Source organism: Oncorhynchus nerka, linkage group LG24 (genome assembly GCF_034236695.1).
Source record: "Oncorhynchus nerka isolate Pitt River linkage group LG24, Oner_Uvic_2.0, whole genome shotgun sequence".
Lineage (NCBI taxonomy): Eukaryota > Metazoa > Chordata > Actinopteri > Salmoniformes > Salmonidae > Oncorhynchus > Oncorhynchus nerka.
The window spans coordinates 50,102,103-50,127,565 of NC_088419.1; the positions used below are offsets into that span (position 1 = coordinate 50,102,103).

At 44.8% G+C, this 25,463-nt stretch overlaps 2 protein-coding genes across 4 annotated transcripts; one reads left to right on the top strand and one right to left on the bottom strand.

Annotated features, from left to right (window-relative positions):
* Nucleotides 1–2: 2 nt before the first annotated feature.
* Nucleotides 3–11,754, bottom strand: LOC115108080 (TGF-beta-activated kinase 1 and MAP3K7-binding protein 3-like). Of its 3 annotated transcripts, XM_029632029.2 has the most exons (8): nt 11,533–11,754; nt 10,529–10,570; nt 10,170–10,344; nt 7,388–8,753; nt 7,072–7,232; nt 6,563–6,656; nt 6,319–6,402; nt 3–307 (listed from the first exon to the last, which is right to left on the bottom strand). In XM_029632029.2, the coding sequence occupies exons 3-8, from the start codon at nt 10,269–10,271 to the stop codon at nt 159–161; spliced, it is 1,956 nt and encodes a 651-aa protein (XP_029487889.1). In that variant the 5' UTR covers nt 10,272–10,344; nt 10,529–10,570; nt 11,533–11,754; the 3' UTR covers nt 3–158. The 3 variants fall into 3 exon arrangements, with proteins under 3 accessions (XP_029487889.1, XP_029487887.1, XP_029487890.1); XM_029632027.2 differs by lacking the exon at nt 10,529–10,570; XM_029632030.2 differs by lacking the exons at nt 10,170–10,344; nt 10,529–10,570.
* Nucleotides 11,755–12,405: 651 nt separating this feature from the next.
* Nucleotides 12,406–14,089, top strand: LOC115107363 (uncharacterized). The gene is made up of 3 exons (XM_029630756.2): nt 12,406–13,029; nt 13,328–13,385; nt 13,570–14,089. The coding sequence occupies exons 1-3, from the start codon at nt 12,497–12,499 to the stop codon at nt 13,942–13,944; spliced, it is 966 nt and encodes a 321-aa protein (XP_029486616.1). The 5' UTR covers nt 12,406–12,496; the 3' UTR covers nt 13,945–14,089.
* The last annotated feature ends 11,374 nt before the right edge of the window (nt 14,090–25,463 follow it).

Here is a 25,463-nt window from a genome sequence, read left to right on the forward strand (position 1 = left end):
GGAGTGGGGGTGAAGGGGTGGCTCTTCCTCAACAGGTGGGAGGGGCTTATATATAGATTGACAGGGAAGGAGGGTCATTACACAAGAACATGGGCAGAGGAGTTTACAGGAAAAGGAAGTAAGGAGGGGGAGGGGGGGGGACTACTGTCCGGAACGGTTCAGGTGTAGCGCGGCATTTCGCACTGTTCACAGCGGTTGAGTGCAGGGTGGTTGAGGAAGGTGCATTCTTCACAGCTCCACTGGGCTCCCTCAAAGTCCTCGTCCCTCTGGGGCCCCGCGACAGCAGGCTTGGGGTTCCGCTCCCCCTCTGGGAGAGGGGCACACATACAGGCTTAGCGTCATTAACAAAAAACATACAGTGCATTCGGAAAGTATTCAGACCCCCTTGGCTTTTTCCACATTTTGTTACTTTACAGCCTTATTCTAAAATGGATTAAAATCGTATTTTCCCCCTCAATCTACACACAATACCCCATAATGACAAAGCAAAAACAAGTGTAGAAATTAGTGTAAATTTTATTTTTATTTAAAATCACAAGTATTCAGACCCATTAATCAGTATTTGTTGAAGCACCTTTCACAGCGATTACGATTCTTCTTAGGTATGACGCTACAAGCTTAGCACACCTGTATTTGAGAGGCTTCTCCCATTCTAATCTGCAGATCCTCTCAAGCATCGTCAGGTTGGAAGGGGAGCGTCGCTGCACAACTATTTTCAGGTCTCCAGAGATGTTCGATTGGGTTCACTCAAAGACATTGAGACTTGTCCCGAAGCCACTCCTGCGTCGTCTTGGCTGTGTGCTTAGGGTCGTTGTCTTGTTGGAAGGTGAACCTTCACCTCAGTCGGAGGTCCTGAGTACTCTGGAGCAGGTTTTCATCAAGGATCTCTCCATACTTTGCGCCGTTCATCTTTCCCTTGATCCTGACTAGTCTCCCAGTGCCTGCCACTTAAAAACATCCCCACAGCATGATGCTGCCACCACCATACGTCACCGTAGGGATGGTGCCATGTTTCCTGGCATTCAGGCCAAAGAGTTCCATCAGACCAGAGAATCTTGTTTCTCATGAACGGAGTCCTATAGGTGCCCTTTGGCAAACTCCAAGCGGGTTGTCGTGTGCCTTTTACTGAGAAATGGCTTCCGTCTGGCCACTACCATTAAGGCCTGATTGGTGGAGTACTGCAGAGATGGTTGTCCTTCTGGAAGTTTCTCGGTTCTCTTTTCTACTTTTAATAAATTTGCAGACATTTCATTATGGGGTTTTGTGTGTAGATTGATGAGGAAAATATTTTATTTAATCAATTTTAGAATAAGGCTGTATCATAACAAAATGTGGAAAAAGTCAAGTGGTCTGAACAATTTCCGAATGCACTGTATACGGTCTTAGCATTAGTAATAGTGGGGGGGTGGGAAATAAAATTATCGATAGTTATACCGAACCAAAATTTAAATATGCAACAATGCAACAATTTCAAAGATTTTACTGAGTTACAGTCCATAAATCAGCCAATTTAAATACATTCATTAGGCCCTAATCTATGGATTTCACATGACTGGGAATACAGATATTAATCTTTTGGTTACAGATACCTTCAAAGAAAATGGGCCTCACAACAGACCTCAGGATCTCATCACGGTATTTCTGTGCATTCAAATTGCCATCGATAAAATGCAATTGGTGTTCGTAGCTTATGCCTGCCCATACCATAACCCCACCGCCACCATGGGGCACTCGGTTCATCAGCAAACCGCTCTCCCACATGACACCATACACATGGTTTGCGGGTTGGGAGGCCGGTTGGACATACTGCCAAATTCTCAAAAACAACATTAGAGGTGGCTTATGGTAGAGAAATTAACATTGAATTCTCTGGCAACAGCTCGGGTGGACATTCCTGCGGTCAGCATGCCAATTGCACACTCCCTCAAAACTTGAGACATCTGTGGCATTGGTTTGTGTGACAAAAGTGCACATTTTAGAGTGGCCTTTATTGTCCCCAGAACAAGGTGCACCCGTGTAATGATCATGCTGTTTAAATCAGCTTCTTGATATGCCATACCAATCAGGTTGATGGATTATCTTGGCGAAGGAGAAATGCTCCCTAACAGGGGCGTAAAAACATGAGAAATATGCTTTGAGCATATGGAAAATGTCTTGAGATATTTTGTTTTAGATCAGATAAAACACTTTACACGTTGCGGTAAACATTTTTTCACTGTACATACTGCAATGTTATTTTGGGACAATAATATATAGATATTTGACTCCAAGTATATATATATATACATGTTACGCCCCTGAAAACAGGGGAGAAATAATCACGACAGTGATACGGTGTTGTATTCTCAATTCAACGTATAGTTCAATCATTTCACAAAAGTAACACATTACATAACAGAAAACCCATTATACAAATAACACAGCAAAATATCTTATTAACAACACGCACGACCATTCACAATCGACATAAAATGGCAGCTACTCTCAGTACGATGCTATCCTTCACTTCAATCGAGCAGGGCTAATATTACTCTCTTCAAACTTAACTCTAACTTCCTCAAGACGTTACTAAAACACACCTTAAACACTCTTGACATGTTCGCTAGTTATAACATTTAAATTACTATTTTTATCATCAATAAAGTACCTGAAAACAGGGGAGAAATAATCACGAGAGTGATACGGTGTTGTATTCTCAAGTCAACATTTAGTTCAATGAGAAAAGACCGCGAATTTCCCCAGGAATATGGGTGGAGACCAGAGCAATCGATCTCCGGCTCATAGATTAAAAGCATTTCGTAGATCACAGATTAACACTTTTAGGCACCACAAAATAAAGTAATCAATATAACGTTTACACATTACTCTCACAATTCGTACCCTTTGACAGATTTGAACTTTAACACAATTATATGAATGTTATCAATCTCTATCAACTAATACTGAATGCATCTTTTTAACCTTAGATGTTTTAAGATCCTCACATACTATGAACTTACTAATACTTTTCAATGTATAACAGGCTATGAATATGTCCTTTAACCTGTCACATACACACACTTTTTTAACTTTTTTTTTTACTTCAGTACTTAGCGTTAACTAGCGCTAGTCAGCTATTCCTGCCCCCAAAACTCCTGTATGTTTCATCCTATAGCTTGTTCTCAATCGTGAGCAAGCATGTTTTCAGCACTTTAATTTCCTTAACCAAAACTTGTTTTCTCAGCAATATGCTTAGAACATTAAATTGCAATACATATAGAATTGTAAGAATCGTAATACATATCGCATCGGCACCTAAATATGGTGATAATATTGTCTCGTGAGGTCCTTGGCGATTCCCAGCTCTACTTAGTATCGCACCAACAAACGCAGCAAATACCACAAGTCTTACAGAGGAGGTCAACTGGGGCGTTAGGAAAACAGTGTTTCTTTTACACCGCATTTTGCCGGCAGGAGAAGACAGCAAGCCACTTTATCAAGTGTTCTCGGGCATGAGCCGCGCAACGGAATCTTGTCAACTGAACCAGCGTAATTTTATTCTGAGCAGCGCGAGCCTCACACGAAACCGCACTGCTCACCCACTGGTTTCATCGAAATGAAGAGGCAGGTCTCGCCCTCTGCAAAACTGGCGTGACCGGTTCATCGTCACAGTACCAAACATAACAGGGGAGGATTTTTTTTTTTTTTTTAAGTCCTTCCAATGGGATGTTAACAGAGGACCTAACTCGTTGTTCAGCAAGGATCCCATAGGCATTCATGGCAAGCGCAGGGGTGTCGACCACACTGGTGTCATAGCTAGATGCATAACCTGCTCCTTTATCCTACTACTGTCATATACAGGATCAAATTGCCACAATCCTTCCACTGCTATAGCTGGTGTGGTAGTGGTGAGCCTTCTGGTGCAAAATGGCTGTCGTATATCACCAACGAGGGTGAGACTATTTAGTGGCGAATAAGGTGAGTTACAATATCAAGCACGAAATTAAATTAAAGTCATTACACCACACACACACCAATCATACAAACAGACGGCACCATTTTAAGACCTGTTTGAGAAGGAAATGCTTTCAAAAACATTTGGAGAATGTCCACACAGGGAGTCTCTGCAACACAAAAGTAAATCGACAAAAGGCATGGTCACTCGATCATTTATCACATTTGGTCTACTGATAGGGAGTGATCAGAGAGCATTTGAGGAAAAAACTAAAACAAGCAATATTCTGTAAAATGTAATACAAGGCATTATAAAAAAGGCTCATACATGCATAAAACAAGTTATAAAGAGCTAGGCTATACCGCAGAGGGGAAACCTGCTGTTCAAACAATAACAAAGCAGACACCCCACCACTGTTTTCGTAAACAGCTGAGGTACGGGGCTGGAGAAATGGAACCACTCTCAAACTCAAGAGATATAGATAGATGCAAGGACTGACCATCCATGAAACCAAAATTATAGTTTTAACCACGTTTTGAGGCTATATAGCAGGGCTGCCCAACCCTCTTCCTGGAGATCTACCGTCCTGTGGGTTCTCAGTCCAACCCTAATTTAACACACCGGATTCTAGTAATTAGCTGCTCAACAAGACCTTCGCTAGCTGAATCAAAACTGCTAAATTAGGGTTGGTCTGAAATCCTAAAGGACAGTAGACCTCCAGGAAGAGGGTTGGTCTGAAATCCAGTAGGACAGTAGACCTCCAGGAAGAGGGTTGAACTGAAATCCTACAGGACAGTAGACCTCCAGGAAGAGGGTTGGTCTGAAATCCTACAAGACAGTAGACCTCCATGAAGAGGGTTGGTCTGAAATCCTACAAGACAGTAGACCTCCAGGAAGAGGGTTGGTCTGAAATCCTACAGGACAGTAAGACCTCCAGGAAGAGGGTTGAACTGAAATCCTACAGGACAGTAGACCTCCAGGAAGAGGGTTGGTCTGAAATCCTACAGGACAGTAGACCTCCATGAAGAGGGTTGGTCTGAAATCCTACAAGACAGTAGACCTCCAGGAAGAGGGTTGGTCTGAAATCCTACAGGACAGTAAGACCTCCAGGAAGAGGGTTGGTCTGAAATCCTACAGGACAGTAAGACCTCCAGGAAGAGGGTTGAACTGAAATCCTACAGGACAGTAGACCTCCAGGAAGAGGGTTGGTCTGAAATCCTACAGGACAGTAGACCTCCATGAAGAGGGTTGGTCTGAAATCCTACAAGACAGTAGACCTCCAGGAAGAGGGTTGGTCTGAAATCCTACAGGACAGTAAGACCTCCAGGAAGAGGGTTGGTCTGAAATCCTACAGGACAGTAAGACCTCCAGGAAGAGGGTTGGTCTGAAATCCTACAAGACAGTAGACCTCCAGGAAGAGGGTTGGTCTGAAATCCTACAGGACAGTAGACCTCCAGGAAGAGGGTTGGTCTGAAATCCTACAGGACAGTAGACCTCCAGGAAGAGGGTTGGTCTGAAATCCAATAGGACAGTAGACCTCCAGGAAGAGGGTTGGTCTGAAATCCTACAGGACAGTAGACCTCCAGGAAGAGGGTTGAACTGAAATCCTACAGGACAGTAGACCTCCAGGAAGAGGGTTGGTCTGAAATCCTACAGGACAGTAGACCTCCATGAAGAGGGTTGGTCTGAAATCCTACAAGACAGTAGACCTCCAGGAAGAGGGTTGGTCTGAAATCCTACAGGACAGTAGACCTCCAGGAAGAGGGTTGGTCTGAAATCCTATAGGACAGTAGACCTCCAGGAAGAAGGTTGGTCTGAAATCCTATAGGACAGTAGACCTCCAGGAAGAGGGTTGGTCTGAAATACTACAGGACAGTAGACCTCCAGGAAGAGGGTTGGTCTGAAATCCTACAGGACAGTAGACCTCCAGGAAGAGGGTTGGTCTGAAATCCTACAGGACAGTAGACCTCCAGGAAGAGGGTTGGTCTGAAATCCTACAAGACAGTAGACCTCCAGGAAGAGGGTTGGTCTGAAATCCTACAAGACAGTAGACCTCCAGGAAGAGGGTTGGTCTGAAATCCTACAGGACAGTAGACCTCCAGGAAGAGGGTTGGTCTGAAATCCTATAGGACAGTAGACCTCCAGGAAGAGGGTTGGTCTGAAATCCTACAAGACAGTAGACCTCCACGAAGAGGGTTGGTCTGAAATCCTATAGGACAGTAGACCTACAGGAAGAGGGTTGGTCTGAAATCCTTCAAGAAACAGAGGGCATATATAATTCATTTAAGTCCAAAAACTGGATGTACCAACCACAGATTGCCCCCTTAAAAAGAAAGTCCTACCAATGTTTACAGTGGTACAACAGACGACATCCTGTATCTCACCTTTTCTTCCTGGCTTGGGCGGTACCACCGGACCGGTCTGAATGTTCTTATAAAAGTTGTTCTCGGCTTGCGGATCAAACTTCCCTGATGACAAATTACACAACTCATACAGCATCTGTTATTTGACACCTGAATGTGTGCTCTTGTACATATTGCATCTTCAAACGCCTGTTTGTGTGTTTCTCTGTGTGTGTGTGTGTGTGTGTGTGTGTGTGTGTGTGTGTGTGTGTGTGTGTGTGTGTACCTAGAGACTGCAGAAGATCCGTCTCCTTCAGGGTACAGTCAACATCAATCTGTAGCTGTCTGTTCAGACTGCGCAACCGGGTCATCTCTTCAGGCTGGAACAGCCGCAGAACACCGGTGGGTTGGATGAGACCAAAAAAATACAAATGTAGACAACTCTGTATTGAGACAACTCTATACCCTGCATTGATTTACTGTTTGTATACAAATTTCACAGAAATATACACATATACATATAATATATATATATATATTTTTTTATACATGTATGTAGCTAATGTGCGTGTGTTTGTATGTGTGCCTTCAAACGTGTTTGTGTGCCTAAGCATTCAAAGGTGTGTGTGTGTGCAAAAAAGAAAAAACATGTTAAGTACTATGCCTTCAAAAGGAGTGTGTATATGCGTGCACGTGATCATGCATTTAAACCTCACCGATGTATGTGTTTAGGGATGCCTATGCAATCACATCTGCGTGTTGCTCCCCCCGTATATGTGTGTGTGTCCCTCTTACCCGGGGGATGAGGCTGGTGCTGTTGACTCGCCTGAACCGTCTCTGGAGGGCGTCGTACTCCATGTCGTTGACGTCTGCCTTCAGCTGCTCCAGCTTCTGCCTCTCCATCAGCAGCTCCTTCAGCAGACGCTCCATCCGGGCCCTCTGGTGCAGCAGGAGAGCTGGGGGACACAGTGGTGGGAAGACAGGGCTTCAAACAGGTGGGACGGGTCGGGAGGTGGGCCGGATACGGCATGCGGATGTGCAGGAACGCATACATGGTTCTGTGAGCGTGCGCACACACACACAAACGTATCCGTTCATAAGCCGTGCTTACCCTGGGTGTAAGCGTAGTCGTCGGAGCCCGAGCTGGAGCGGCGCGGCATGCGGTTGGCGATGTGGCTGACGATGTTACCGGGCAGGGCTGAGATGGGCAGGATGGGTGCCGGGGCCAGCGCGTGATGCTCCCCCTGGTCCACCATGTTGAGCAGAGATTCAGGAGAGGCGGCCACTGGAGGGGAACCTGAGAGCGGCCTCTGCTGCTGGGCCTGGCCTGGGGACACTTTGATCTTAAAGGTGTAGCCCGCCTGGCTGCCTGGCTGGGGTGAGGAAGTGGGCCGGGGCCGCGCGGGGCACTGGGGCAGGTATACCCCGGGGTGGAAGGTGGCAGAGCTCCCCCCGCTCAGGCTGAGGCCCCGCTGGGGTGAGCTGGGCGAGGGGCTGGTAGCCATGTAGAGAGTCTGTCCCGGGGGGCAGTGCACGGGGGAGTTGCTGCGGGGCCGCGGGCCCTCCAGGGTGATCTCAATCTGGTTCTTCAGGGAGCTCTTGGGTAGGTACGGCCGGTAGATGGGCTGCTGCTGCTGCTGTTGTTGCTGGTGGTGGTAGGGCATGCTGGCCAAGGTGGGAGGGCTGATGGGCAGGAAGACATGGGTCTGCTGGTGCTGGGTTTGGTGCTGGGGATGGTGCTGCACCTGCTGTTGGTGCTGCACCTGCTGTTGGTGCTGCACCTGCTGTTGGGGCTGCACCTGCTGTTGGGGCTGCACCTGCTGTTGGGGCTGCACCTGCTGTTGGGGCTGCACCTGCTGTTGGGGTTGGTGCTGGGGCGAGCTATACGGGGACTGGTAGGTGGGAGTGGTGTAGGGCAAGGGCTGATACACAGGCTGCCCGGACGAGGGCCAGGGGGAGGGCTGCGGGCTCTGGGAGGGGGAGGGCCGGATGTAGAGGGCATTACCGCCACTGTTGCCATAGTGACCGGCGGGGATCTGCAGGGCCTGGGGGGCGTTGGGCAGGTTCTGGGACAGAGTGACAGTGATAGGGTTCATGGTGTAGCGAGGAACAGGCGAGTAGGTAGGGGACATTCCCTGCACGGGAGGCGGAGTGGGGGTGCTGGCCGTGCGTCCCCCGTGGTCATTCATGAAGAAGGGGTTGTACCCCAGCGAGGGGGCTATGGTGGCGGGGGCCGAGAGGGGCTCCGTGAAGCCGACGCGCTGGGGCTCGATGTAACCGTCACTGGAGCTGTGCACCAGGGACCGCCCGCCTCCGTTGTCCTTGCCCGCCTCCGAGGGGGGGTAGCCCCCTAGCTGGATGTGCAGCATGTGGTTCCGGCTCAGGCGGGCCTCCTCTGGACTTTGGTACTCCCCATAGAGGTATCTGTTACTCTCCTGAGCCAGCAGGTGACAGCATATATCCAGGTTATTGTTGTTCTGGAGGAGGAAAGGAGACAGGATAAAAGGTTCAGTGATGGGGCCCAGACTGATGTTGTAGTTCTATAGGGGTCACTGGTCTGTCGATTTACAATAGAAAAACAGAGGCATACTAACTTCCTGGGGTCATAACAGATCATCAAACTAAACCACACAAACAACTGTCAATGTTTAAAAAAAAGAAGTTTAACTCTTTATTCTCCCAAATTTCATGGTATCCAAGTGGTAATTACAGCCCACTACATGAGCCGCTAGAGCGCGAACTCGGACAATGCTGGGCCAATTTTGCGCCACCCCATGGGTCTCCCGGTCGCGGCCGACTGCGACAGAGCCTGGACTCGAACCAGGATCTCTAGTGGCACAGCTAGAACTGCGATGCAGTGTGCCACTCGGGAGGCGATGTTCAACTTCATATATAGGCATACATGTGTAAGCCTAGATCCGTGAAGCAGCATACAGGCATTTCAATGAGAGAATCAGTGCATGTTTGTAGCCTGAGTGAGCCCCAAATGGCACCCTAATTCCCTATGCAGTACACTAAAGCCCCTTTCCACTGGCCTTAAAATGGGCCCAACCTAGGTTGACTTCAAAGCGTTTCCACTGCCTCCGGAAATGATAAATGATATAATGTTGCTAGGCAGCCAATATGTGACTGCAGCTGGCTTCTAGCTAGCGAGATGTTGAAGAATGAAATTCCCCCTGTAACTAACATTACCCCATACTCCTGCCAGTGCAAGCCAGACTCAGAGCCATGTATTTAGCTCGCTGACATTAGCGTTGTCGTTAGCATACAAGTCTAGCTAGCTTAATTCCTATCTCTCATGCCATGGTCTATTAGCTAGCTATCCAAGCAAACCAGATGACAGCTAGCTAGCTTTCGATAGAGCCTGGCCAGCTAAAATACCTGTTCGCTTCTTTAGACTGATTTGCTAGCTAATGTTAGGTAGCTAGCTAGCATTGAGGGCTCTGTTCTCATAAAGGTTATTGTTTAGTGCATACATTAATAAATAAAGGATACAGCTATGGTGGTCATTTGTTTCATGTCTAACTACTGCAGTACTGCTTGTCCATGTGCTCAGAAGAGCTAGCGTTTTGTCCGCATCCAGCAGTGATCAGCTTGGTGGTTGCATGGTAACAGCATCCCCAACCCGAATTCTAATCGAACTGGCACCAGTTGTGAAACTGGGCTGCACTGGCTCGGATTTCCTTAGATCCAGCTCAAAGTTGAGAATTCCATTCGAGCCAGCTCGAATTTGGCCCTAATTTTAAGAGCCAGTGGCAACAGGGCTTAAATGTTACTTTTGACCAGGGTCCATATGGCCCCGGCCAAAGTAATACACTATAGGGAATAAGGTGTCATTTGGGGGACACACTATTATTGCGTGTGATCATAGCTGTCTGGCTACGGTAGCATACCTGCAGAAGGCACTGGGACACTACTCCCTCTGGGATCTCGGGGAAGCGCTGCTTGAGGTCCTGCAGGATGTGATAGTCTAACTGAGGGCCTCCCTGCGCCATCCTGAGCCCACAGAGAGAGTCACTGAGCTCACAGCCCTGAACGCTGCTGCTGCACCTGTGCTCTTCTCATCCTCTACACACACACACACACACACACACACACACACACACACACACAATCATGAAAAGCTCGAAACAATCTGCAGTCGTCATTGCATCACATCAGCACAGCCACACACCAGACAACATTAAAAATCTGCGCCTCTGCCGCCAGATCAGTGCTTTAAATAGCAACAAGGGTTAGAGGATATGCTTACAAACGGAAGGAGGCTTTTTGGCAGCTTTGGTCAGCGGTTCCTCTGCAGAAACAATGTAATTAGGCGACACATATGTTACGGACAGTTTATGGGCCCTAATGACCAAACAGACAGGCCGATAAAGCAGCAAGGAGAGGTTAGCCGGGCTAAAACTGGTCAATAACCCCATCCGACACTTCACACAACCGACGGGTTTGGCTGCAACAGACAGGCATGGTATCTGTCTCGCGTGATAGTTTAGTCATCTCACTGCACCAAGCAACGACCTAAAACCCAAGACAGCTTGCTACCTAGCTAGAGAACGCGACATGCACAAGTGTTACCTACGTCAGCTAACTAATTCATACTGATCACTAACGTGTTTGCGTTCGCATCAGCATCAACGTCTGTGGCATTTTAGCCATCTAAGTTACCTAACGTTATCCCTCTGCAGTGGATAATAGTGATCCGACTCATTACTTCTGGTCAATCATGCTATAACGTCAACTGACAAACATTACGTTAGTTGTTCTTATTGGTCCTAGCTTGCTAGTGTTACTTACACGGAAGACAAAAACAAATTAATGTTAAATGGCTGACAACCTAAACAAAATAGCGCGCCGTCCACATACTAAATTAGCTAAGTAACTAGAGTAGCCAGCTAGCTGGCCAACGAAACTAGTTGGCTACCTACTATTGTCGTTTTTGGATAAGCGCGTTAACTAGACAAATAGGATGCGCATGTTGATTGCTAGCTAGCAACCACCAAGTATCGACACAAAACAAATCTTTGGTATCGAGTTAAAGAGATTAGCTAATGTTAACGTCGATAGCGTTAGCGGACAACTTCTTCCTAAAGCGCCGTTGACCAGAAAGGCACACACCAACAAGTAATCTGACATAGAGAAGCTAATCACGTTAACGTAGCTAGCCAGCGAATCTATAGGTGTTAGTTAGCTAGCTAGAAAGCTCACAATGTATCGAAACCAAGATTTAACTAGCTAACGTTAGCTACTTCGACTTACCATGAGCTTACTCACTCCTGTCATGGACCATTATAGCTACAGTTTCAGAGAAAGCCCATCGATCTGATATTTTCCGAAAGTGGCAGACAAATATGTATTTCACTCTTGATAGATAAAGCGATTGTGTTTCATTCCAAGACAAGGCCGTCGTCTACACGTACGAAATTGGATCTATCGCGATAAATGTAAGCTTTTCGGAGCAGGAAGTGGTCTAAATCTAAATTGTTGGTACTGCGCATGCTTGTCTTTTGCGCCCCGTCCAGTAGAGCCCCCCTTCTTTCCTTAATACATATGTAGATGTGGTTTAAGTACAGTAGTTGTAATAACTGTATGTGAGGCGAATCCTATTATGTGTCATTTGATATTTCCTCTTACAAGGGACACACGCATTTCGTTGCACCCACAATAACATCTGTTAAATATGTGTATGTGAGCAATTACAATCTGATTTGACAAGGGAAGGGCGTCATGATGAGTTAGGTTATTATTATTATTTTACACAGTCCAGCCAGTGTAGGCCAAGCATGCCCAGGTATTGTAGGCTATAGCATATAGGCCCTGGGTCATTATATTTCTTAGGCCTATTGATTGCATATTGGAAAGGTTGTTCCATCTAAGTGTTACAAATATGCTATAACAATTCAATGCAAAAAAAAGTATGCAAGACACTCCTCTTTTTAAGGCAATATTCCCTAATTGATTGCCTGCCCCGAAGACACATTTATTGACAGTTATCAAATACCTCAAAAGTTGAATGAATCATTTCAAAAACGAGTTAATAAAAAATGGTACTATAGTTAAAAAGTCCATAGTTGTACGGCGTCATGTCGGCTGATGCTGTGGTTACCATGTAACGGGACTGGAGTCTTTTACGCAACAATGTGGACCAATGTCATGAACATGGGCCTACAAAATCCTACGCCACAATTAATGAAGTTATAGGCTATGATAAAAGCAAAGTGTCATGAAACGACATATTAAATGTTGTGCGAAAGAAGAACAGGATCGACTTTCAACTGCACATTTATTGGAGGTCGGCGATGACTGTGTTGATTACTATGATCAAACAGAGAGCAATGGCGGAGTCGGTGCCTGGTCGCAAGATGCATGTAGTTACAGGATTGATATTTGCACCAAGGGCAAACTGTCCGGAAAAATAATTTCATATCAGAGAAGAGAGTGTGCAGAGAATACATGTGATGTCATATCGCAATCTCAGCATTACAACGACCCTGAGCGGTTCATTGAACAATTCAGACGTGACAGATTGCGCCGTTTCCCCTGTCACACACATATCCCTACACATCCGGGGACATGGGTGGTGCTGAAAAGCTGCGAGGAAGAGCCCTTCGATTTTACCATGCCACCAATCAGAGGTAAAAACAACAGCGCTACTGGAGACTACTTGGAGCAACAATATGCACTTATATCTGAAAAAAGAGACACGTTTTCCAAACACAAACAGACGGATGAATGTAAAAAGTTATCTTCTGCATGGTAAGCAAAAAGGCTACTTTCAGTCTGATGATGTGAACTTTTAAATGCGTGCTCAAAAATGATATTTCCAATAGGCTACACTTTATTCTAGAAAGCCTGGAATACACGTCATAGGCAAAAGACAGATGTAAATGTCACACCAAAATTGATATGATTCTCTTCTATTCTATTATGTCTAGTTTTGGTTGATACAGATTAGAGCCAGTGAAAGTCTGTCCATGCGAAATCTTATGTAAGGTTTAATTACTAAAATACATGCCACTGTTACTGAGTTCAGGAAAAACTGATTTCCCAACAGTGTTCAAGATGATGAAATGCTCTGTTTTACCTGCCACACTATGCTAAGGTCATTTCAAGTGAGTTAACCAACATCTAAGTTTTAACTTCCCAGTTTACTTCCACACTAGAATGATTCATATTGCTCAACAATACTTTGAATGCTCTGTAGATCCATGAGATTGAATCTGGAGACCTTGGTTACGTCCCAAATGGTCCCCTATTCCTATACCTATACTTGATCTCTTTTTCCATTAATCTCAGAATTGTGGAGACAAGGAGCTGTCCTACTATGAGCCAAATGGCACAGTCTACTCACCTATCAACAACATGGGCATCAAGCTGCTGACAGTGCAGCAAACACACACCTCGTTGGACGCCTTGCGGAGGAACCAGCGACTCAGGAGCAGCGCTGTCATCAGGAGGCACCCACGAGCCAATAAGAGTGCCACCTTAGGGGACATCTCCCTGTCAACATTCAAAAACAACGTGGTGTGGTGTAACGGCTATCGAGAGACCTCTTCCATGCAGGCCGCCGCTCTCCCTGATGTTCCCAGTTCTTCATCCAAGAAAGGAAACAATAAGGCTAATCCTTTTACGGTCAAAGGGTTGAGAAGGCTCCCGTCAAGTCAGAAGTAAGTCCTGCAAAAGACAATGCCAGAGTTGAGCTCTTAGAGTGAAGCTCTAAACTGTTCTTTAAAGCACATCAGTCCATTTTTTTAAACAGTTTTCCCAACTGGGATAATAAAGTGATTGATTGATTGACTGTGATTGATGTGTTTATGTGGGGGAACCTAGATCTTCAGTTTTATGAGAACAGAAGTGATGTGCAGGATGAATATGTCTGTGTGGGACGTTGCAGTGGGACCAGGCCAGCAGAGGAAAAAGAGGTCAGTCATGTCAATGCAAAGTAACAGCCAGACTATGACCTGATAACCAGGGTTTGGGGATCAAGGCTATTTCTATCATTTAATTCAGGTACACCTTACTTCAAGCATGCAGGTATAAGACCTTATGATCTGGTTATAAGGCATTGTAACTTGTCACGAGTATGTATGACCCCCTTATAATATGTTATTATCATCTCATAATGATTGTGACTAAATAACAGCCATTTGTGAGTATTAATGCACCATAGATTGCATTGACATTGTGGAGGACTTTATGTTGTATTGTATTAACCTGAATGTCTTTCTCTCCACAGATGGTGCCCTCTCCAAGACGGTGAGAGGGTTGGCTTTGCAGAGATTTTGTTGAAACAGAGGATAATGGTATTACATTAAATGCAGATACATTTTCTATGCTAATTCGTATCATACAGACTCTTTGCTCCTTGTCCTAAAAGTAATACATAGGAAAAGTTATAATTGTGAAATGTGTTACCTACTATGTACTGTGTAATTAATTCCCTTTACAAAAAAACAGGTGCACTGCCAACTTTATCCATCACCACTAGAGGGCAGCGGTGACTGTTACTAAAGTTTTGGATCGTGAATTATTATAGTAGGTAATAAGAACTTCCACTTGTTTCCCCCAAAATCGAAAAAATGAGGGGTACATGTGAAGATGAGTAACTCAACATTTGTTTTGATATGTATATTTCCAACGAGAATGGATCAATTATGGAACAGAAGATTTGCATATATTTAAACAGGAGAATGGTGTGAAAACATAACAATCCCAGTTTACTGATGAATGGTGAACCTGATTTCTATGTTGGCATAACATTACTACTATACTGTATTGGCCATTGAGTTCACAGTTGACAAGTGTCTACTGAATTATATCAGCACATAAATAAAAGAAGATGGTCTACAATATAAGATCGCGACAGAATCTCAGGTTACCAAAATTGCTCACGCTTTTCAAATGGGTAAGCCAGAGTCAATCGCTGACCCAGATCAGAGCTGTGGATCATGGAAAAGTTATTTGTAATTGATAAGTCAACTGCTCTGCTTCTGGGCACTTGGTCACCGAGCCAGGTCTCACTTGTCATGGGCCTAAATATAGCCAGTGGCTGTTAACTGATAGTACTGACATTATACAGTGCCTTTGGAAAGTACTCAGACCCCTTGACTTTTTCACATTTTGTTACGTTACAGCCTTATTCTAAAATGGAGGGGGGAAAACCTCAGCAGTCTACACACGATACCCCATAATGACAAAGCACAAACAGTTTTTTTTTTAATTAGCAAATTTATCAAAATAACAACTGAAATACCTTACTTAATAAGTATTCAGACCCTTTGCTATGAGACTCGAAATTGAGCTCAGGTGCATCCTGTTTCCATTGATCATCCTTGAGATGTTGCGACAACATGATTGGAGTCCACCTGTGGTAAATTCAATTGATTGGACATGATTTGGAAAGGCACACACCTACCTATATAAGGTTCCACAGTTGACAGTGCATGTCAGAGTAAAAACCAAGCTGAGGTCGAGGGAATTGTCCGTAGAGCTCTGAAACAGGATTGCGTTGAGGCACAGATCTGGGGAAGGGTACCAAAACATTTCTACATCATTGAAGGTCCCCAAGAACATAGTGGCCTCCATCATTCTTAAATGTAAGAAGTTTGGTTGGAACCACCAAGACTCTCCCTAGAGGTGGCCGCCAGGCCAAACTGAGCAATTGGGGAGAAGGGCCTTGGTCAGGGAGGTGACCAAGAATCCAATTGTCACTCTGACAGAGTTTGAGAGTTCCTCTGTGGAAATGGGAAAACCTTCCAAAAGGACAACCATCTCTGCAGCACTCCACCAATCAGGCCCTTATGGTAGAGTGTCCAGGCAGAAGCCATTTCTCAGTAAAAGGCACATGACAGCCCTCTTGGAGTTTGCCAAAAGGCACCTAAAGACTAGGACCATGAGAAACAAGATTCTCTGGTCTTATGAAACCAAGATTGAACTATTTGACCTGAATGCCAAGCGTCACTTCTGGAGGAAACCTGGCACCATCCCTACAGTGAAGCATGGTGGTGGCAGCATCATGCTGTGCGGATGTTTTTCAACGGCAGGGACTGGAAGACTAGTCAGGATTGAGGCAAAGATGAACAGAGCAAAGTACAGAGAAATCCTTGAGGAAAACCTGCTCCAGAGCGCTCAGGACCTCAGACTGGGGTAAAGTTTCACCTTCCAACAGGACAATGACCCTAAGCACACAGCCAAGACAACGCAGGAGTAGCTTCTGGACAAGTCTCTGAATGTCCTTAAATAGCCCAGCCAGAGCCCGGACTTGAACCCGATCTAACATCTCTAGAGATACCTGAAAATATCTGTGCAGCAACGCTCCTCATCCAACCTGACAGAGCTTGAGAGGATCTGCAGAGAAGAATGGGGAAACTCCCCAAATACTGGTGTGCCAAGCTTGCAGAGTCATTCCCAAGAAGGTTGTAATCGCTGCCAAAGGTGCTTCAACAAAGTACTGACTAAAGGGTCTGAATACTTATGTAAATGTATGTTTACGTTTTTTATTTGTAATAAATTAGCAAACATTTCTAAAATCCAGTTTTTGCTTCGTCATTATGGAGTATTGTGTGTAGACTGATTAGGGGGAAAAACAATTGTATCAATTCTAGAATAAGGCTGTAACCTAACAACATTTAGAAAAAGTCAAGTGGTCTGATTACTTTCTGAAGGCTTTGTATCTACTTACAGAGGCATCTAGAGGAAACAGAGGTATTTTTTGTCCCACCGTGCATATCATTGGAACCAGATATCACCCTTGTGCCCTGTTCAGAAATGTGCCCAAGATTTGTCTGGAAGGATCTGGAATGGCAGAAAAGTTTCCCCAAAAGAATCTTGAATTCCCATTTTTCGTGTCTCTCAATAATATGGTTTACATTAACACGGCTATGTAGGCACAAACTAATAATAAAATAAAAAAAGACCAAAAAAAAGACTATTCCATTGCAACTATTCCATAACTTGTTACTCTGTTGTGGAAAGGTTTATAGTCCTTAAATTATAGCTATAATTCAATGTGATCTCCTGTAGGCTCTCTATGCTAGCAGAAACTTAACCAGAGACTTACACCTGTCATAGTGGCCTCTCACCTGTCAAGTCCCCCTGCAGCTGAGCTCACACACACCACAGCTTGGACTCTGTGACATTCCCCTGAAACAGCACCTTCCCATCGATGTTGTGGTGGCCATAATGTAGTTCAGTGGAGCACAGCGCCAATCTCTGGACTCCTGTAAAAAATAAAGGTCTACAGTAGTGGACCTCTACACATCCTGCCTTTAAAGCGGCAATCAGCAGTTGAAACAATAACAAAACGTTCTCCCCGTTCCCATTTTGGTAAAAAGCTGAGGGATAGGGCTGGAGAAATGTATCCACTCTCAAATTCATAGGCAGCGCTATGGATGCAATGACTGACCGTCCGCGATATCAAAATTCTAGTTTTAAATATGTTTTGAGGCTAAACAGTGTTTGTTTACATTTACTGTGTATAACAACATTAGAGCAAAACAAGTTATAATAAGCCGTATTCTTCAGGAATCAATGGGTAATATTATTAATTTACAAGTCCAAAAATGGATGTAGCAACTTCAGGTTACCCCTTTAATGGGAGAAGTCTAATGACAGTAAGTCCCCAATCCCAGTAGCAAAAATTCAACAGAAATGACTTGATTTGCTCTCTATGTTTGTGTTTGGGGGGGGGGGGGATCTTATCTTGCCACCTCAAAAGCAGGACACTTGTCTGTGTGCCACCACAGTTAACCGCACGGACAAGGCAGCTCCTGGAAAGGAGAGGCCCCACCAGGTCACGGGGTCATGACATGTCGGGCCGTGTCGGAAGACACTAGTCCAGTCTGATACTGCTGCCACGCAGTCAGACCTGCCACCAGTTGGCAGCTTTCATCCACAACTTTAATCTCGTTTTACACACATGTATGTGTTGTCTGTTTCAGCAGATGAGCCAATTATAGATTGGCAAGCTACTCATCGATACAGACATCTCTCTTATGTTGTTTTCACATAAAGACACCCTGATGTAGTGGTCTATCTTGTGAGACAAGATATACCAATATGTTGAGGGAAAAGCAATGTACATATCGTAGTATCTTAGCTTGGGTATCCTTTTGGCAGGGGTATCATATTATTTCACACTTACCAATTAAAGTGAATTAAATTATTACGGTAGTGACCATCACTAGACCAGTGCCTCTGACCCAGCATAGTGAAAGTCTGACGAGACGTTCCACTCCAGGGCTGGACAGACATAGGGGTGTGTGGGCCGTACCATTCTGAGGCTGGTCGAAGGGGTGTTTGGCCGTGCCACAGCAGCTGAGGCTCAGGCCTGGCCTGATTCAAGCGACCTGTCGCCAGACTTGATTAGTTCCCACAGCTGTGGGGCTATATAAGGCAGTCTTCTTGTTGTCCCTGATGCCTTGAGGGTCTCTGGTTGGGACCAATACCATTCAGTCTTCAAGGAACTGACTGATTCAAGGAACTGACTCCACCGTTCACACTACCCTCTGCCCCAAGAGAGGAGGTGGATGGATGAGGTGGGGTGAACACTAGAGAGCAGCTGTAATGACACTGGCACCCGTTGCTTTTTTCACATCATAGTAATCCGTGCTCTTGAAACACTATTTGGTGTGTCCCCAGCTTTGATGACATAACTTCTTCAGTGGACCTGTGTCAAACACAGGCCCCACAACTCCCCAGTGTCCTTCTTCTCTGTAACCTGAGCAAAGTCTCACTGTATCCTACCTGTCAAATCAACAATTTAAAATCTTACATCGTAGTATACAGTAGGCCGATTACAGTGTGTCTTTCATACTGACTGTGACCTGTAGCACTGGTGATGCATGCTGGTCTGGCTGAGTGATGCATGCTGGTCTGGCTCTCAGGTTTCAGTTCCGGACATTAGCCGGAGAGTTGACTCTTGGCATGCTGGTGGCTTTCCCAAAGACCGGTACACTCTTAAAACCATCTCAGTAACTTGAGTGAAAATTGTAACATTATGTCATATTTTTTTGCATATTGACTGACGACATTGACATCAATGTCTCTGAGTTATTGGGGTTTCTTCCCCATTCCATAACTCTATAAAAATCACTGCTTATGAGAATGTAATGCACACGTCTGCATTTAGACCAGAAAGGAATGACATTCCTTTTCGATGAAACATTTATTTTTTCGATGTGTGACTGATGTCCTTCCCTTCATGCTAATTTGTTTGAAGGCCCAATTTCAATTCATGATGTGCGTGTTTTGAACAGTACTTCAAATCAAATTGTATTAGTCACATGCGTCGAATACAACACAATACAACCTTATAGTGAAATGCTTACTTTACAAGCCCCTAATCAACAATGCAGTTTAAAAAATATGAATAAGAATAAGAAATAAAAGGAATAAGTAATTAAAGAGCAGCAGTAAAATAACAATAGCGAGACTCTATACAGTCTTTGGCAATTTTTAGGGCTTTCCTCTGACACCGCCTGGTATAGAGGTCCTGGATGATAGGAAGCTTGGCCACAGTGAAGTACTGGGCCATACGCACTGTCTCGTCGTTGTCGGTGATAAGGCCTACCACTGTTGTGTCATCGGCAAACTTAATGATGGTGTTGGAGTCATGCCTGGCCGTGCAGTCATGAGTGAACATGGAGTACAGGAGGGGACTGAGCACGCACCCCTGAGGGGCCCCTGTGTTGAGGATCAGCGTGGCGTATAATGTATTTTATTTCACCTTTATTTAACCAGGTAGGCCAGTTGAGAACAATTTCTTAATTACAACTGCGACTTGGCCAAGATAAAGCAAAGCAGTGCATCAAAAACAACACATGGGATAGACATATGTACAGTTATTAACACAATATAAATATCTATATACAGTGTGTGCAAATGTTGTAAGATTAGGGAGGTAAGGCAATAAATAGGCCATAGTGGCAAAATACACTGCTCAAAAAAATAAAGGGAACACTTAAACAACACAATGTAACTCCAAGTCAATCACACTTCTGTGAAATCAAACTGTCCACTTAGGAAGCAACACTGATTGACATTACATTTCACATGCTGTTGTGCAAATGGAATAGACAACAGGTGGAAATTATAGGCAATTAGCAAGACACCCCCAATAAAGGAGTGGATCTGCAGGTGGTGACCACAGACCACCTCTCAGTTCCTATGCTTCCTGGCTGATGTTTTGGTCACTTTTGAATTCTGGCGGTGCTTTCACTCTAGTGGTAGCATGAGACGGAGTCTACAACCCACACAAGTGGCTCAGGTAGTGCAGCTCATCCAGGATGGAACATCAATGCGAGCTGTGGCAAGAAGGTTTGCTGTGTCTGTCAGCGTAGTCTCCAGAGCATGGAGGCGCTACCATGAGACAGGCCAGTACATCAGGAGACGTGGAGGAGGCCGTAGGAGGGCAACAACCCAGCAGCAGGACCGCTACCTCCGCCTTTGTGCAAGGAGGAGCACTGCCAGAGCCGCCCTGCAAAATGACCTCCAGCAGGCCACAAATGTGCATGTGTCTGCTCAAACGGTCAGAAACAGACTCCATGAGGGTGGTATGAGGGCCCGATGTCCACAGGTGGGGCTTGTGCTTACAGCCCAACACCGTGCAGGACGTTTGGCATTTGCCAGAGAACACCAAGATTGGCAAATTCGCCACTGGCGCCCTGTGCTCTTCACAGATGAAAGCAGGTTCACACTGAGCACGTGACAGACATGACAGAGTCTGGAGACGCCGTGGAGAACGTTCTGCTGCCTGCAACATCCTCCAGCATGACCGGTTTGGCGGTGGGTCAGTCATGGTGTGGGGTGGCATTTCTTTGGGGGGCCGCACAGCCAGAGGTTGCCTGACTGCCATTAGGTACCGAGATGAGATCCTCAGACCCCTTGTGAGACCATATGCTGGTGCGGTTGGCCCTGGTTTCCTCCTAATGCAAGACAATGCTAGACCTCATGTGGCTGGAGTGTGTCAGCAGTTCCTGCAAGAGGAAGGCATTGATGCTATGGACTGGCCCGCCCGTTCCCCAGACCTGAATCCAATTGAGCACATCTGGGACATCATGTCTCGCTCCATCCACCAACGCCATGTTGCACCACAGACTGTCCAGGACATGGCGGATGTTTTAGTCCAGGTCTGGGAGGAGATCCCTCAGGAGACCATCCGCCACCTCATCAGGAGCATGCCCAGGCATTGTAGGGAGGTCATACAGGCACGTGGAGGCCACACACACTACTGAGCCTCATTTTGACTTGTTTTAAGGACATTACATCAAAGTTGGATCAGCCTGTAGTGTGGTTTTCCACTTTAATTTTGAGTGTGACTCCAAATCCAGACCTCCAGGGGTTGATACATTTGATTTCCATTGATAATTTTTGTGTGATTTTGTTGTCAGCACATTCAACTAAGCAAAGAAAAAAGTATTTAATAAGAATATTTCATTCATTCAGATCTAGAATGTGTTATTTTAGTGTTCCCTTTATTTATATTTACATGCATTAACACTGGAGTGATAGATGTACAGATGATGATGTGCAAGTAGAGATACTGGGGTGCAAAAGAGCAATAAAATAACAATATGTGGATGAGGAAATTGGGTGGGCTATTTACAGATGGGCTGTGTACAGGTGCAGTGATCGGTAAGCTGCTATGACAGCTGATGCTTATAGTTAGTAAGGGAGATATAAGTCTCCAGTTACCTACCCTTACCACCTGGGGGCGGCCCGTCCAGGATCCAGTTGCAGACGGAGGTGTTTAGTCCCTGCGTCCTTAGCTTATGGATGAGCTTTGAGGGCACTATGGTGTTGAACGCTGAGCTGTAGTCAATGAATAGCATTCTCACGTATGTGCTCCTTTTGTCCAGGTGGGAAAGGGCAGTGTGGAGTGCAATAGAGATTGCATCATCTGTGGATCTGTTAGGGCGGTATGCAAATTGGAATGGATCTAGGGTTTCTGGGATAATGGTGTTGATGTGAGCTATGCCCAACCTTTCAAAGCACTTCATGGCTACATACGTGAGTGCTACGGGTCGGTAGTCATTTAGGCATGTTACCTTAGTGTTCTTGGGCACAGGGACTATGGTGGTATGCTTAAAACATGTTGGTATCACAGACTCGGACAGGGAGAGGTTGAAAATGTCAGTGAAGACACTTGCCAGTTGGTCAGCGCATGCTCGCAGTAAACGTCCTGGTAATCCATTTGGCCCTGCGGCCTTGTGAATGTTGACCTGTTTAAAGGTCTTACTCACATTAGCTGCAGAGAGCGGGATGACACAGTCGTCAGAACAGCTGGTCCTCTCATGCATGTTTCAGTGTTATTTTCCTCAAAGCGAGCGCAGAAGTAGTTTAGCTCGTCTGGTAGGCTTGTGTCACTGGGCAGCTCTCGGCTGTGCTTCCTGCCACATCCAACGAGCGTCGGAGCCGGTGTAGTACGATTTGATCGTAGTTCTGTATTGACGCTTTGCCTGTTTGATGGTTCATTGGAGGGCACAGCAGGATTTCTTATAAGCTTCCGGGTTAGAGTTTCTTGAAAGTGGCAGCTCTAGCCTTTAGCTCAGTGCGGATGCCTGTAATCCATGGCTTCTGGTTAGGGTATGTATGTACAGTCACTGTGGGGATGATGTCATCGAAGCAACTTATTGATGAAGCCAATGACTGATGTGGTGTACTCCTCAATGCCATCGGAAGAAACCCAGAACATATTCCAGTCTGTGCAAACAAAACAGTCCTGTAGCTTAGCATCTGCTTCATCTCACTGGTGCTTCCTGCTTTAATTTTTGCTTGTAAACAGGAATCAGGGGGATAGAATTATGGTCAGATTTGCCAAATGGAGGGCGAGGGAGAGCTTTGTATGCGTCTCTGTGTGTGGAGTAAAAGTGGTCTAGAGTTTTTTACCCTCTGGTTGCACATTTAACATGCTGATAGAAATTTGGTAAAACGGATTTAAGTTTCCCTGCATTAAAGTGCCCGGCCACTAGGAGCGCCGCTTCTGGATGAGTGTTTTCCTGTTTGCTTATTGCAGAATACAGCATATTGAGTGCGGTCTTACTGCCAGCATTGGCCTGTGGTGGTATGTAGAATGCTACAAAAAATACAGATGAATGCTCTCTAGGCAGATAGTGTGGTCTACAGATGATCATGAGATACTCTACCTCAGGTGAGCAAATCCTTGAGACTTCCTTAGATATCGTGCACCAGCTGTTGTTTAAAAATATACATAGTCAGCACCCCCTTGTCTTACCAGATGCTGCTGTTCTATCCTGCCGATACAGCGTATAACCAGTTGTATGTTGATAATGTTGTCGTTCAAGCCCCAACTCCGTGAAGCATTCCTGTTGGTAGTTTAATCTTCCTCGTAGGTTGTTGATTTATTTTCCAATGATTGCATGTTAGCTAGTAGAATGAAAGGTACAGTGCCTTGCAAAAGTATTCATCCCCCTTTGCATTTTTTGTATTTTGTTGTTTTACAATGTGTAATTTAAATGGATTTCGTTTGGATTTCATATGATGGACATAAACAAAATAGTCCAAATTGGTGAAGTGAAATTTAAAAAATATCTTGTTTAAAAATAATCTAAAAACTAAAAAACAGAAAAGTGGTGCATGCATATGTATTCACCCCCTTTGCTATGAAGCCCCTAAATAAGATCTGGTGCAACCAATTACCTTCAGAAGTCTCATAATTACTGAAATAAAGTCCACCTGTGTGTAATCTGTCACATGATCTCAGTATAATATACACACCTGCTCTGAAAGGCCCCAGAGTCTGCAACACCACTAAGCAAAGGGCCCCACCAAGCAAGCGGCACCATGAAGACCAAGGAGCTCTCCTAACAGGTCAGGGACAAAGTTGTGGAGAAGTACAGATCAGGGTTGGGTTATAAAAATATATCTGAAACTTTGAACATCCCACGGAGCACCATTAACCTCTCTGGGATATGGCCAACATCCAGTGAAAATGCCAAATTCAAATAAATTTACTATAAAAATTTAACTTTCATGAAATCACACATGCAATACACCAAATTAAAGCTACACTTGTTGTGAATCCAGCCAACGTGTCAGATTTCAAAAAGACTTTACGACGAAAGCACAACAAGCGATTATGTTAGGTTATTATATAGTCGGAGAAAAACACAACCATTTTTCCAGCTAAAGAGAGGAGTCACAAAAAGCAGAAATAGAGATAAAATTAATCACTAACCTTTGATGATCTTAATCAGATGACACTCATAGGACTTCATGTTACACAATACATGTATGTTTCGTTCGATAAAGTTCATGTTTATATCCAAAAATCTCAGTTTACATTGGCGCGTTACATTCAGTAATGTTTTGCTTCCAAAACATCTGGTGATTTTGCAGAGAGCCACATCAATTTACAAAAATAATCATCATAAATGTTGATGAAAATACGTGTTATGCATGGAACTTTAGATAAACTTCTCCTTAATGAAACTGCTGTCTCAGATTTTAAAAAAGTTTTACCAAAAAAGCACACCATGCAATAATCTGAGTACAGCGCTCAGAGCCCAAACAAGCCATACAGATATCCCCATGTTGTGGAGTCAACAAAGTCAGAAATAGCATTATAAATATTCACTTACCTTTGATGATATTCATCAGAATGCACTCCCAGGAATCCCAGTTCCACAATAAATGTTTGATTTGTTCGATAAAGTCCATCATTTATGTCCAAATACCTCCTTTTTGTTCACACGTTTAGTACACAATCCAAACTGACGACGCGCAGGCAGGTCCAGGCGAAGTTCAGTCGAAAAGTCATATTACAGTTCATAGAAACATGTCAAACTAAGTATAGAATCAATCTTTAGGATGTTTTTATCATAAATCGTCAATAATGTTCCAACCGGAGAATTCCTTTGTCTGTAGAATTGCAATGGAACGCAAGCTACCTATCACGTGAACGCGCATGACCAGCTCATGCCACTCTGGCAGTCCTCTGACTCATTCAGCTCGCATCCCCCCCTCCTTCACAGTAGAAGCATCAAACCAGATCCTAACGACTGTTGACATCTAGTGGAAGCCATAGGAAGTGCAATATGACCCCATTTTCACTGTATCTTGGATAGGCAAAGAGTTGAAAAACTACAAACCTCAGATTTCCCACTTCCTGGATGGATTGTTTCTCAGGTTTTTGCCTGCCATAGGAGTTCTGCTATACTCATGGACATCAT

What these genes read in the sequence shown, in the direction of transcription:
- LOC115108080 (XM_029632027.2), bottom strand. Translation starts at nt 10,271, where the DNA reads ATGGCGCAGGGAGGCCCTCAGTTAGACTATCACATCCTGCAGGACCTC. An exon ending in GGATCTTCTGCAGTCTCTAG is followed by an intron (nt 6,403 to 6,562) that starts GTACACACACAC and finishes ATTTGTCATCAG; the next exon opens with GGAAGTTTGATCCGCAAGCC. An exon ending in GCCCAAGCCAGGAAGAAAAG is followed by an intron (nt 308 to 6,318) that starts GTGAGATACAGG and finishes CCCCTCTCCCAG; the next exon opens with AGGGGGAGCGGAACCCCAAG.
- LOC115107363 (XM_029630756.2), top strand. Translation starts at nt 12,497, where the DNA reads ATGAAACGACATATTAAATGTTGTGCGAAAGAAGAACAGGATCGACTT. An exon ending in AAAAAGTTATCTTCTGCATG is followed by an intron (nt 13,030 to 13,327) that starts GTAAGCAAAAAG and finishes ATTTCCCAACAG; the next exon opens with TGTTCAAGATGATGAAATGC. An exon ending in CTATGCTAAGGTCATTTCAA is followed by an intron (nt 13,386 to 13,569) that starts GTGAGTTAACCA and finishes CATTAATCTCAG; the next exon opens with AATTGTGGAGACAAGGAGCT.